This window comes from Emys orbicularis, chromosome 10, assembly GCF_028017835.1.
Source record: "Emys orbicularis isolate rEmyOrb1 chromosome 10, rEmyOrb1.hap1, whole genome shotgun sequence".
NCBI lineage: Eukaryota > Metazoa > Chordata > Testudines > Emydidae > Emys > Emys orbicularis.
The window spans coordinates 23,874,310-23,887,039 of NC_088692.1; the positions used below are offsets into that span (position 1 = coordinate 23,874,310).

Genomic DNA, 12,730 nt, shown 5'->3' on the forward strand with positions numbered 1-12,730 from the left:
TCATGATACAATTACCAACAAGAAATAACTAACCTGAATGATGTCACATTCTTTAGTCCAACCAGGTGTTTCAGCCCTTGTAGGTTAATGCCGCTGTTCCGCAAATCCAAGGAAAACTCCTTTGGGGATCTTTTTAAAATAAAATGCAGCACATAGACATCAGGGGGTGTAAGAAGAGTGCCCAGAAAAGAAAGTTCAGCCTTCAGCCTTAAAGCCACGTGCTGCAAAAGATAGCTGTCCTGTGTTTCATAAACACAGTGGAGCAGCTCAAGCAGTTTTTCTGGATAGAGATCACTTATCTGTATTTTTTTAATATATTTTAAGAGCGTTTTCTGCTTCTTGGTTATGATTTTCATTACATGCTCATCTGAAAGAGAGCAGAGGTACGGATCATGCTGGAGGTACAATAACCCAGGCAAGAATCGAGGCACCAGGTCTAACCAATTATGAGGCTTTTTCTTCCTGGCTGGTAGGGAAAGATACTTTGTGAGGCTTTTATCCTTGATGTCTTCTGCGAGCAACAGATGAAGTGCACTCAAAAAATTTTGGATAACGAAGTCTGAGAACGCACTCCCAAATTCTTCCTCCCCATTTCCCGAATGTTTTGGGAACGTAAATGGCAGTACTAAGCCATATTTCAGAGCAAACTCCTTAACTTCTTTAGAGGGAAAAAGACTGCTCTTCAGGGCATTTTGATTCTTTTCTCCAAGATACCAGGCTAGCTCAGCTAGCCTGGTAATGTGCTGTTGATTTCCTACGGCTGTTGCATCTGTTTGTGTAGGTATCAGCTTTTGCTGAAGGTATTTTACAAAGAGGCTGGTAAGTGTTGGAGGCAGGTCTTTGTCTCCCATTTCAAACATCATTTCACAGAGAAAACAAATGAATCTACACATGACAGGGCTGTAGCAGTGACTGAACAGATATTGACAATCTGTGATTAATTTCACTGCGTCATCACTGTATGGTAGCCCTTCAAAATATCTGGCTATGTATAATTCTACCTGCTGTGGAGAGAACCCTATCATTTCGATAATCTTGTCCACTTTGGATAAATACTGATTAAATTTGTCCTTGGGTCTTGCTGTTAGCAATACAGTACAGCCACTGAGTATCTTCTTCTGGAAGAGCCCTGCAAATAGCTCCCTGATGCTGTACAGCTCCTTGTAAGACTGGCAGTCTGAGTAATGTGTAAAGCCATCATGATCCTGCAACTCTTCGAAACCATCGAAGATGAGGAGGACTTTATTGGGATTTTGCAGTATGTACTCGAAGACTTTGTCGCTTCCCTCTCGAGGTTTGACAAACAGCTCAAGAAGCAGGTCCTTCAAGCTGTATTGCTTCTCAGGCAGGCTCAGTCGTCTACACTCAAACCAAAAGACAAATTCAAACTGAGAAAACTTTCCATTGGACCAGTCTTGGCAGATCTTTTGAACAAGAATGCTTTTACCCATTCCTGCCTTTCCCAACACCACAATGACTTTGGTCTCTAGTTCTTTCCCTCCTAGGACTTGAAATATTTGGCTTCTTTCTATAGCTGCTTTTTCCTTCTCTTCTAAATTGTTTATTACCAGCTCCTTCTCCATCACCTTGATGACATTTTTCCCACTCTTTGTTTCAGTTTGACCTTGCATGAGAGCCCCATCAATGTAAAAGTGATCAAGGGTTACTTCACGGTCCATGGCCATGAACTTGCACACATCTTGGAAATAATCCTTAAGTGACGTGCAGAAAGCTTCCACTGGCTCTAGAAAAACAAAAGCACAAGTGAGCTAAAGAATCAAGTATTTGAAAGGAAATATGGACTCAACATAGCTTTTAGATGTTTTAAATATGTAAGTTATAATGCTCTTTAAATGCACCAACATTCTGGCCCCTGGCAGTTTTCAGAAAACATTTAGTTTCTAAAATATAGCAATGACTGAATTCCACTCAGAAAGTTTTGAACAGCTCCACAACTGTTGTACAAGACATTTTCCCCACAACAGACAACTTATTCGAGAGCAAAAACTGATGTTTTGGTTTTCCACAGAGTTTGCAAAGCAATTTAAGGTTAAAGGGGATTGAAACTCACTTGGTCTTTTGAGAATTTGTTCAGAAGGAACAACAGGAATTTGTGATATCTCATTGGACATTTCTTCTTCATCTGAAGGAAAACAAGTAATCAATTTGAGAAACAGACTCTTAAACATTCACTGATTTAACTTTTCCAATTTCAGCAATGTGACTAGTTAAATGGGGTAGAACCCTGCTACATAACAATTGATGTCCTAACTTAAGGTGGAAATATTTGTCTATTTCAGTGATAAAAATGCACGCAAATCATGTTAAGGTATGACAGACAAAAGACAAGGAAATCCTGCAGATAAAGCAGACACTTCAGTCAGTATTCATCATTTGGTGAGGTTAATTATTGTAGCTATTACAATGTTACAGAAGAGCATGACTGTTCTACTACCCTACATGGAGCAAGGCCGTGGAGAAACATTACAGCTCTGTTCATGAGACCCATCACCATCCCTTTCAAATATCAGCATTTTGGCTGGATTCATGTTCACACTTAAGACTTATTTATGTAATCAAAAGGAATAGTTTCAGAGTAATCACACAATTGTAGTTAGAATTGAGTAGGTAGGTATTTAGGGTGAGCATTATATACAGGTAACATCCTTGTGAAAATTCAGTTGGGGGATTCACTCTGCATTATGTCATACATACAAAGTATTATAATAATAAAGTAGGGATATAGGGGTTTTTAAATAGGGTAGTATCTACCTGTAAGATCAGTCACAGCTGCAGTCTCTGGCATATAAGCAAATGGGCCAATGGAGGTGTTTTTGTCAGGAGACCCCAAAATGCTTTGGACAGCCAAGTCCACTTGAGCTGAAATAATGCATTTGACAAATTATTTATACAGTTAATGAAATTGTTATCAGTATCATCTCTAAATGAAAGCAAAGAGTTAGCTGACAAAATACTAAGGAGGACTCTATGTCCACAGTATAGTTTTAGTTAAGTCAAAAATTCTGAGAAAGTTTTTCAACATGATCAAACAAACTATCCATTCAGGGAGTCAAATGCCTCTAAAGGCACACTGGAGCCTCCATTAAAACAGATGGAAATTCCAGGAGTACATCCAAGAACCCCAATACTTTCTTACAGTGTTTTCTGAGTTGTGATGTCACATTGAACACAGCTGAGTGGGACAGAAATTCCTGTCAAATGAGTCAATGCCTAGAAATAGCTTACATTTGTGAAAAGACAATCCCTAATAAAGACACGTAAAGGGTACATTTTAAAATGATTTAAGAATATTCTGTATTTTCCTGTTAGATTGGACAGCTAGAGGGACCTTTTCCCACTGATCCCTTTTCAGTAGAGGTGTTATACAATATTGTAAGAAACATCTTCTCTGGAATACACATTAACCATGGGCTTTGGTAAAGGCTCAGAAGGCCTTTTAATCTCAGGGTATGTCTACACTACCCGCTGGATCGGCGGGCAGTGATCGATCCAGCGGGGATTGATTTATCGCATCTAGTCTAGACGCGATAAATCGACCCCCGAGCGCTCTCCCGTTGACTCCTGTACTCCAGCTCAGCAAGAGGCGCAAGCAGAGTCGACGGGGGAGCAGCAGCAGTTGACTCACCACAGTGAAGACACCGTGGTAAGTCGATCTAAGTACGTTGACTTCAGCTACAGTTGCGTAACTTAGATCGATTTCCCCCTCGCCCCCAGTGTAGACCAGGCCTCAGTGTCAGAAGTTCTACCCAGAGGTCATGAATAGACACCTAGGACAAACTCAGACCCAACGGGAAGTGGTGTCTTCCTACAGGAGCCAACAGAGCTGTACCCCTCATATCAGTCTGAGTTTGCCAGTTACCAACTCAACTGCCAGATTCTTTCCTTTGACATCACCTGTAGGGCTTGTCTACACAAACATGTAGTTTGTTGCATACTGGGGTATGACTCTAACCTGCAGAAGCCTGCTGTGCACTAACTATCTGTTTGGGCCCTGCTGACATGCACAAACAGTTCGTTAATGTGAGTCATGTTAGTAATGTTAGTGTGAGTCCTACCATCGCTTCAGAGGGGTAACTTCAATCTAATTACCTTAACAAAGAGACAGATAAGGGGTTATTTGATCACAGTCTATAAGTACCTTCATGGAGAGCAGACATTTCATAACAGAGGGTTCTTCAATGTGGCAGACAAAGGTATAAAAAGACCCAATGGCTGGCAATTGAAGCTAGACAAATTCAGACTTGAAATAAGGCACAAATTAACAGTGAAGGTAATTAACCATTGGAACCACTTCTCTGTCACTGGCCATTTAAAAATTGAAACTGGATGTTTTTCTAAAAGATCTGCCCCAGTTCAAACAGGAATTAATTTAGGGAAGTCCTCTGGCCTGTATTATACAAGATGTCAGACTAAATGACCACAATGGTCACTTCTGGCCCTATCATCTATCAGTCTATGGAAAACTATACGAGGCTGCAGATCTTCTGTTGGGAGGCAGGAACTCTAGCTGCATCATCTGGACAGTGGGGTAAACTAGCGACTGCTCCTTGGGACTCTACAGAGTAGAAAGCCCACCAGCACTTCCTGGTGTAGCCTATTAATGGGCTTTGCTTTCCAGGAGACAAGGAACTATGACAGCAGCACAAGGAAACACCTTAACTGAGAACCAACCTCAGTTAGCTCAATTTTCTGCAAGGGAATGGAGTTCACTGTTGAAGGGAGGTGTGGTGGCTGACTAGGAAAGGGTAAAGCAGAAGATTAGGTAGTGAGTAGGAACTGAATGCAGGAATGGTTTAAACACAATTATGGGGAAGGTTGGAAGGAAACAGTGAGTGAATGGGAGGGGTTAAAGGACTGATCAGGAGCAAATAAATAAAAATAAGAGAATGGAAAACCTAAGGGAGTCTATAGCCAGGCATATAGAGAAGCATTAAGTAGTAATAAGGCAAATAAGGCAAAAGTTAATAGCAAAATTGAGGGAAAGCAAATAAATAGTTGTCATGCTGCCTCCTTCTCTGCTCCTGGGTCAGCATGTTTTCCAGTTGGACTGTAAGCTCAAGGCAAGGACTCATCTTAGGATGGAAAATGCCTGATTTATTTTGATGTGCTGCGTAAATTAACAAAAATGAGTGGGTGCAATTGGTGAGCCCACAAAAATTTGTGTGTAACCTTTACAATTACTCCACAGAAACCTGAAGGTATTTATGGATCCATCCACTGGGTCACCTTCAAAAATTTCACCTTCCTCTTAGGTGCTTTTAGCTGTATAAACAGCCACTAGGGGGCAACCACACCTACTGTAACTAAGCAGCAATAGCAGCAGTCAACAATGGAGATACCCTCTAGGCACCAAAGCCTGGAAGTAAACACACAACCAAAAACTTACAGCAGAGCTCCCTGGACTAACTCACAATGAGGGGAAAAGTTTCTGAGAGCAGACTGCTACTGCAGCTGGGAACTATTTACAGACTTTCTTTTGTTTATTATGAACCAATTTCTGTATCTGTTGTTTGACTTTTCAATCAGACTTTGGAGAAAAACCTTTTAGTAAAAGAGGGCTGGCTTTTCTGTGTTGTTGCTGTTGTTTTTGTTGGACCATACAGTTAACATACAGCCCAGTAAAGCAGTTAGTGTATAAAGCACCAACACAGTTTCTGATCTTGATGGTGATGGGATACGCATTAAAGCATGATTCTATAACCATTTTGGAAAGGTTAAAGTGCAGGACTTCGGGGGGTAATGCAAAGGATATGGCCACTTCCGGACACACACGACTCCATAGCTCTAACGCTTGACTAAACAGACAGTTCTGCCTAGTGCCCTGGATTAGACTGAGCTGTTAGGGAAAGGACTGTCAGCAACATTAGCAAATGCAGGTAATTTGTTATAAGAAAAACGTGAGCAAAGTGTGCAGGAAAAACTGGTGTCTGTGTACAGAGAAACAATCTACTGTCTATGTTGTTACCCTTTCAGAGATACTGGACAGAAGAAAAGCCATCCTGCACTTACCAGCCAGGGTTGTGGGGAAAACTGGTGATATCTGTAATGTTTCAGTGGGGGAGGAGGACACTAGAAATAAAAAAAGCAAGTTAATAGCTTTCTCTGTACAGCTACAAACAAATGTGATGAAGATCTATGGTGCTTTATTGGTAGAAATGATTTTACTTTCTGTCTCTGAAAAATGGCTGAAACACTACTGCATAACTCACCTGGATATATTATAATATTGGATGCACCATTCCCTACAGGCAAATTAATTATCTGCTGAGGAAGAACTGCAAAGCTGGATATCACTTGGATCCCTTTAGCACCAACAAGCAGACAGTCTGGGTTGGAATTTCCAGAAGACACTGGAATTAAGAGTAATAGAGTTACTCAATTTTTAAGCACCTCGATTCCTAATAGTGGGCTACAGCCCTTCCTGCTCTCAGTGGTGTTCTTTATGCACATTCTCAGCTAGAGCATTCAGAATGGCAAAAACCTATTGAAAATTCATAGGGTACTATAAAGATTAAAGAGTTCATTGCCAAAGGCCTCCCATAGAGAGACAGACTATTTACAGTTTACATAAAATATTAAGGCTGATGGCGCTCTTGGTGTGGTTTGTAGCACTGCAGGTTAATGTGCATGAGGCTACTGTATGTAAATGAATACATTATGGAGTCTGAGACGCTGTGTTGCCCTCAAAGTGATTAGGAGACTCATGCATTATCACAGCCTTTCCATGTGATTACGCTCACACTGTTGCATGCAGCGGCAGCCAGGAAGCATTATTCCTCCAGACAGAATCATCCCAAGAGTGTGTTCTGTTGATGCACTGCTTGTAACTTGATCACCTGTCACAGCTCTGCAGCAGGTAGGGCTTCTGTAGAGCTGGTGCTGTGTTAACTAATATCAGCTACCTAAAGTCAGGTTCTCAGTTGCCTCCAGACTCAAAGCTGTAACTCCAAACATTCCCTGGCTCATTAGATTTTGACAAATACAGCAGTTGTACAAATCACAGCAAAACTAACTGAGTCTACAAAGCCTTTCCCAGGGACGCTGGCAGAAAAACCAAAGTCAAAATGAATGATAGAAACCTGTTGAAGCACTGCTCGTACAGTGACCTTTAATTTTACTGACCACCATGGAATGAATTAACCAACCAGTTTCGGAGTGCTGCATTCAAGGGGATTTTCACACTCACTTTCCCTTTGACTGAGCAGAGGAAGAGTAGTTTCTAACTGAGGAGGAGGGTAAGGAGGAATCCCTGCCTCTCCATCCTGTGGCACATACTATCAGCAAGGAATGAAGAGGAGCCAGTTTTACTGCCCCACACTGAGAGGAAACAGCCTCCCAGCAGCCCCTTGCAACTGTATGGGGTACAGAGAAGCCCCACCACCATGTCCTGATGTGAAGGAGATGGATGCATGCTACAGTGAAGGGTTTGGGTGAAGAGTTTCACGCGTTCTCTCTATTGTGTAGGGGTAGAAAGCTGTAGCTATACTGTACATACCGGGCATCACAACATTTTTTCCAGTCGGATGTATACTGGTAACAGAAAACTGCATGTGCAGGTGAGACAAAGAGGTGGAGTTAGCTGGAGAGCTGTTCAGAGGCACCGCTACAAAACTGCCATTCACTGTAGACCCGGGGGACTCCACTTTAAAAAGCAAACAGCGTTAAAGGATGTTAGTTTCTTACAAAAGTCAGACAGATCACAGAAGATCTTGCAGCATAAGACACAAGTCATCTGGTGTCATCAAATCAGCAAAGTGTTTTGAGCTGCCAAAAAACTGGTATCCAAACTCTGAAGTGTACCGACGTGTTTAGCAGAACTTCCTGTAGCAGCCAGCTACTATGGCCGTAGGAATACAGTGTGTGTGTCGAAGATTCTGCAGCATCTTCACTAGTTTAAAAGAACACGTTCAGTGTTCCTGGCCTGTCCTCCTCCTAAATAGCTTCAGGCATGTAAATATTCAGACTCAGTGTAAATTATTACCAAATATGAGGTAATGAGCCAATACGAGAGCTTGTTGTGCTCAGTTTCCCAGACATGGTCCACTGCCTTATACGGTGCAGTACAAGACTGAGGAAGCTGCATACAATAAGGCCCCTCATCTTGGGTCTCTGCCTAGGTCTTACTGGGGAAGTAAGGATGGCCGAACTTCCTTAGAAAAGTTTCACATAAACAATGACAAACTTTCTTTAGACAAATGAAACCACCTCTTATGCCTGCCTGATTATACAAACTTGATAACTTATAAGGGTTTGAAAAGGTGCTCTGTCCTGCATGCAGTATTTGGATCAGGACCTTTCTGTGCATGGTACATAGTAAACAGTTTGATAGTCTGTATTGCTATGTGCACCACTGACTCATTAAAGCAATCAGAGAAAGAGTTTTAAATGTAAGAAATATTTGTCCTTGTTTATTTTGAAATAATCTGCTAATGATACAGATACAATACAATAACTCCTCACTTAAAATCGTCAGGATTAAGGTTGTTTCGTTGTTACATTGCTGGGAACATGCTCATTTAAGGTTATGCAATGCTCCCTTAACATTGTTTGGCAGCCGCCTGCTTTGTCCACTGCTTACAGGAAGAGCAGCCCCTTGGAGCTAGCTGGGGGGAGGGAGGGCTTGGAACCAGGGTGGACCGGCAGCCCCCCCACCCAGCTCCTCGCTCCCCTAAGTTCCCTGTGCGGCAGCCGCCAAGCAGGCTATCATTTGCCGGGCAGTTCAGCTGTCCCTCCCCTCACTGCCATGTGCTGCTCCTGCCTTCTGCATTGGAGCTGCTCCTGGGAGCCTTCTGCTTGCTGAGCGGGAGGGGGAGGGGGGGCGAGATGGGGGCTAATGTCAGGGTGTCCCCCTCCCCCCTGCTCCTGCCCCCCGCTTACCCCATCCATAGAGCAGGGGGAGAGACAACAGAGCTTAGGAGGGAGAGAGCTTGCTGGCCGCAGCTGCTCTCTCAACTTCCTGATATATTTAAAAAGGCAATGTACTCAAAGTGGGGTCAGCGTACTTAAAGGGACAATGCATCTCTCTCTCTCTCTCTCTCTCTCTCTCTCTCTCTCTCTCTCTCTCTCACACACACACACACAGGGTGTGTGTCTCTGTCTCTGTCTGCCATGCTGTCTCCCCTCCGTGCTGCCTTGTAGAGTGTGAGGCTTCATTAACAATGTGTTAACCCTTGAGGGCTCAGCTGAGTGCTAGTTCATTATTTAGCAGTAAGGCATTCCCTGGGAAATATCCCTCCCTCTTCGAACTCTGACTCCACCACCTCAACCAAGCTTCACAATCATCATTGATGCATACAGTATTAAATTGTTTGTTTAAAACATATACTGTGTCTATATAAAAATAAAACATAGTTTTTTGTCTGGTGAAAAAAATTTCCCTGGAACCTAACTCCCCCTATTTACATTAATTCTTATGAGAAAATTAGATTCACTTAACATTATTTCGCTTAAAGTTGCATTTTTCAGGAACATAACTACAACGTTAAGCGAGCAGTTACTGTACTGTACATTTTGGTTTTGCTGATCCCAACACTTCCAGTATGTTTGGGCAAGTCTTTAGTTCATGGTGAGGGTACCAATACAGTAGGATTTCCTTTGTAGTAATCTCAGCTGTAAATACACCTCTACCTCAATAAAACGCTGTCCTCGGGAGCCAAAAAATCTTACTGTGTTATAGGTGAAACCGCGTTATATCGAACTTGCTTTGATCCGCTGGAGTGCGCAGCCCCCCCTCCCCCGGAGCACTACTTTACCGCGTTATATCAGAATTCGTGTTATATCGGGTCGCGTTATATCGGGGTAGAGGTGTAATAAATATATAAATAATAAGTTATAGCAATAGGTGTTCCTATTTTATTTAGAACTTGGGTAAATATAACCCTCTCGTTCATTGCTGGCATATATATTGAATTTTCAAAGGACTGGTATGTTTGGCTTTCCAGGGTTACTCAGTTGCTCTCACTTTATCAAATGCAAAATGAAGTTACGAGGCATTTTCAAAGTGCTCACCTCTTTTCTGGCAACTAGCTCTTACATCCCCAACAGCTCTGCTGCCTTCTGAACATACTCGTTCCTTCACCCTCGTTGCTGCATCTGTTAAGATGGAGACAGTGACACTATCTGAGCAACCTCCATAAATGCCATAAAACTATGTCCTACTTTGCAAAATGTAAGTATTAGCTCTACAACTGTGCCTCAGATTGCACACTACTGCACAGGCTGTGAGCTCTCTGGACCCAGGGCCATCTTTTCATTATGTGCATCTATAACGTTTAGCACCCCCATCCTCGACGGAGATTGATTGTGAGCATTACTGAAATACAAATACATCCTTAGAAATGCATGATATAAAAAAGAAATTGCGTGGGTGGTTTAAAGTCAATACTGTGGGTTAATCCGCAGGCAATTTTAACATGATCTTGGAGCTTCAGTACAGATAGGGAATGTGCTACCTGAATAAACCACAAATAGCAGGTAGCAAGTCACCAAGGGCTTTATTTAGTTTTTCAAGTCTATCAAGTGCATTTTCCACATTAGGGGTGGCACAATACCCTAGCTTTGTTCACAAAACTCCAATTGACACTGTGATGGGCTACCTTGTGTGTGGCTGGCCCTTCTGAGACCCTTTCCCAGTCTGAGTGCACCCCTTTCAAGTGACAGAGGGGTAGCCGTGTTAGTCTGAATCTGTAAAAAGCAACAGAGGGTCCTGTGGCACCTTTAAGACTAACAGAAGTATTGGGAGCATAAGCGTTCGTGGGTAAGAACCTCACTTCTTCAGATGCAAGTCTGAAGAAGTGAGGTTCTTACCCACGAACGCTTATGCTCCCAATACTTCTGTTAGTCTTAAAGGTGCCACAGGACCCTCTGTTGCCTTTCAAGTGACAGGCCCATGCTTCCTGGGGTGGGGATCCTGCAATCCTACCACTCTCTGACTGGGCTTCTGGGTTGCACCCCCATGCCTGCTGTGATATTTAGCAAACCCTGGAGGCTTGGTACCTGCAAGAGTTTCCCTTTGGGAGTCTGTGGGCATTGACAGTTTGCAGTGACACAGAAGCAGCTTCTTCAAAACAAGGTATAGTTTATTTGCAAAAGGGCTCACAGCAATGGATTTTAAACCAAGTGACTTACCTACACCTGGCCATCCACACAAGCTCCCAGATAGACAGGTCTTAGCCTTGGTGTCTCCCATTCTCTTGGGGACCAAGTTACAACCTGCTTTCTGTAGATCCTGCCTTGGATCAGTCTGTGTTAGCCTAAAGCAACCAGTAACTCCACCCACCACTCCACAGCTGCAGGGCTGATCTTTTAAGTAATCTGTGTCTTCTGACCTCCAGGTTCTCTGCCTTGGCAGAAGAGCTGAGTAACCAGGATTGAGTGAGGAGTTGCCTCTTCGCAGCTAATAACCTGACTATTTTTGTGTTTGTTAGGATGTTCCTTATCTGAATGGCCCTTTCTGCTTGGTTCCTCCCCTTCTGATCCAAGTCCAGAACAAGTAATACATCAAACACACATATGCACAATACTCATAAGAAATAACACAGATATTTCACAGTTTTCCACAGTACCACAGTACTTCCCTCTGCTAGATGGAATCAGAAATGCTTGACTGTGCCTCGTAGGCTTTCTATTGCTAATTGCTAATGGAGTTGTCCTTTCACTCAAACAGTGGAGGCCTGTGCTTTTGGAACAGCAGGATCCAAGTTTTGCCCTGCCATGAGGCATTTCCAAGGTGTGCAGTATTATGACCACTGATATATCTAGGTGGCCATAGGTTTGTTACAATAACAATTAGATTTGGGTGTATGGATTAAGGGCAGAATATGACCATAACCCAACCTGTGCTATTCTTTAGCATTAAGCCAGAGAAACCCACTGTAATGATATGTCACCTTATTAGTGTATCCAACCTTTCCCAAGTATGCAGGAGTTACAGTACTTTTGTTTAATACCTCAATAGTGTTATAGACTCATAGACTTTAAGGTCAGAAGGGACCATTATGATCATCTAGTCTGACCTCCCGCATGATGCAGGCCACAAAAGCTGACCCACCCACTCCTGGAATAATTCTCTCCCTTGACTCAGCTGTTGAAGTCCCCAAATCGTGATTTAAAGACTTCAAGTCGCAGAGAATCCTCCAGCAAGCGACCCCTGCCCCATGCTGCGGAGGAAGGCGAAAAACCTCCAAGGCCTCTGCCAATCTACCCTGGAGGAAAATTCCTTCCCGACCCCAAATATGGCGATTAGCTGAACTCCGAGCATGCGGGCAAGATTCTCCAGCCAGACCCTCTGGAAAAAGTTCTCTGTAGTAACTTTTAATATCCCATCATTGACCATTGTTACTAATGACCAGCGATGGTACGTTATTGACCTATTGACTAAAATCACGTTATCCCATCAAACCATCCCCTCCATAAACTTATCAAGCTTAATCTTAAAGCCAGAGAGGTCTTTCGCCCCCACTGTTTCCCTCGGAAGGCTGTTCCAGAACTTCACCCCTCTGATGGTTAGAAACCTTCGTCTAATTTCAAGCCTAAACTTCCCGACGGCCAGTTTATATCCATTTGTTCTCGTGTCCACATTAGTACTGAGCTGAAATAGTTCCTCTCCCTCCCTGGTATTTATCCCTCTGATATACTTAAAGAGAGCAATCATATCACCCCTCAGCCTTCTTTTGGTTAAGGTAAACAAACCGAGCTCCTCGAGTCTCCT

The 12,730-nt window shown here is 42.9% G+C and overlaps 1 protein-coding gene across 1 annotated transcript in view; it reads right to left on the reverse strand.

Annotated features, from left to right (window-relative positions):
• Positions 1–12,730, reverse strand: part of CIITA (class II major histocompatibility complex transactivator) — a 68,290-nt gene that overhangs the window by 15,156 nt on the left and 40,404 nt on the right. Inside the window, exons 7-13 of the mRNA XM_065412448.1 lie at positions 10,030–10,113; positions 7,517–7,663; positions 6,231–6,371; positions 6,031–6,090; positions 2,773–2,880; positions 2,072–2,143; positions 34–1,744 (exon numbers count right to left, since the gene is read on the reverse strand). Coding sequence (XP_065268520.1) covers positions 34–1,744; positions 2,072–2,143; positions 2,773–2,880; positions 6,031–6,090; positions 6,231–6,371; positions 7,517–7,663; positions 10,030–10,113 — 2,323 coding nt within the window. The remainder of the gene's footprint in view (positions 1–33; positions 1,745–2,071; positions 2,144–2,772; positions 2,881–6,030; positions 6,091–6,230; positions 6,372–7,516; positions 7,664–10,029; positions 10,114–12,730) is intronic.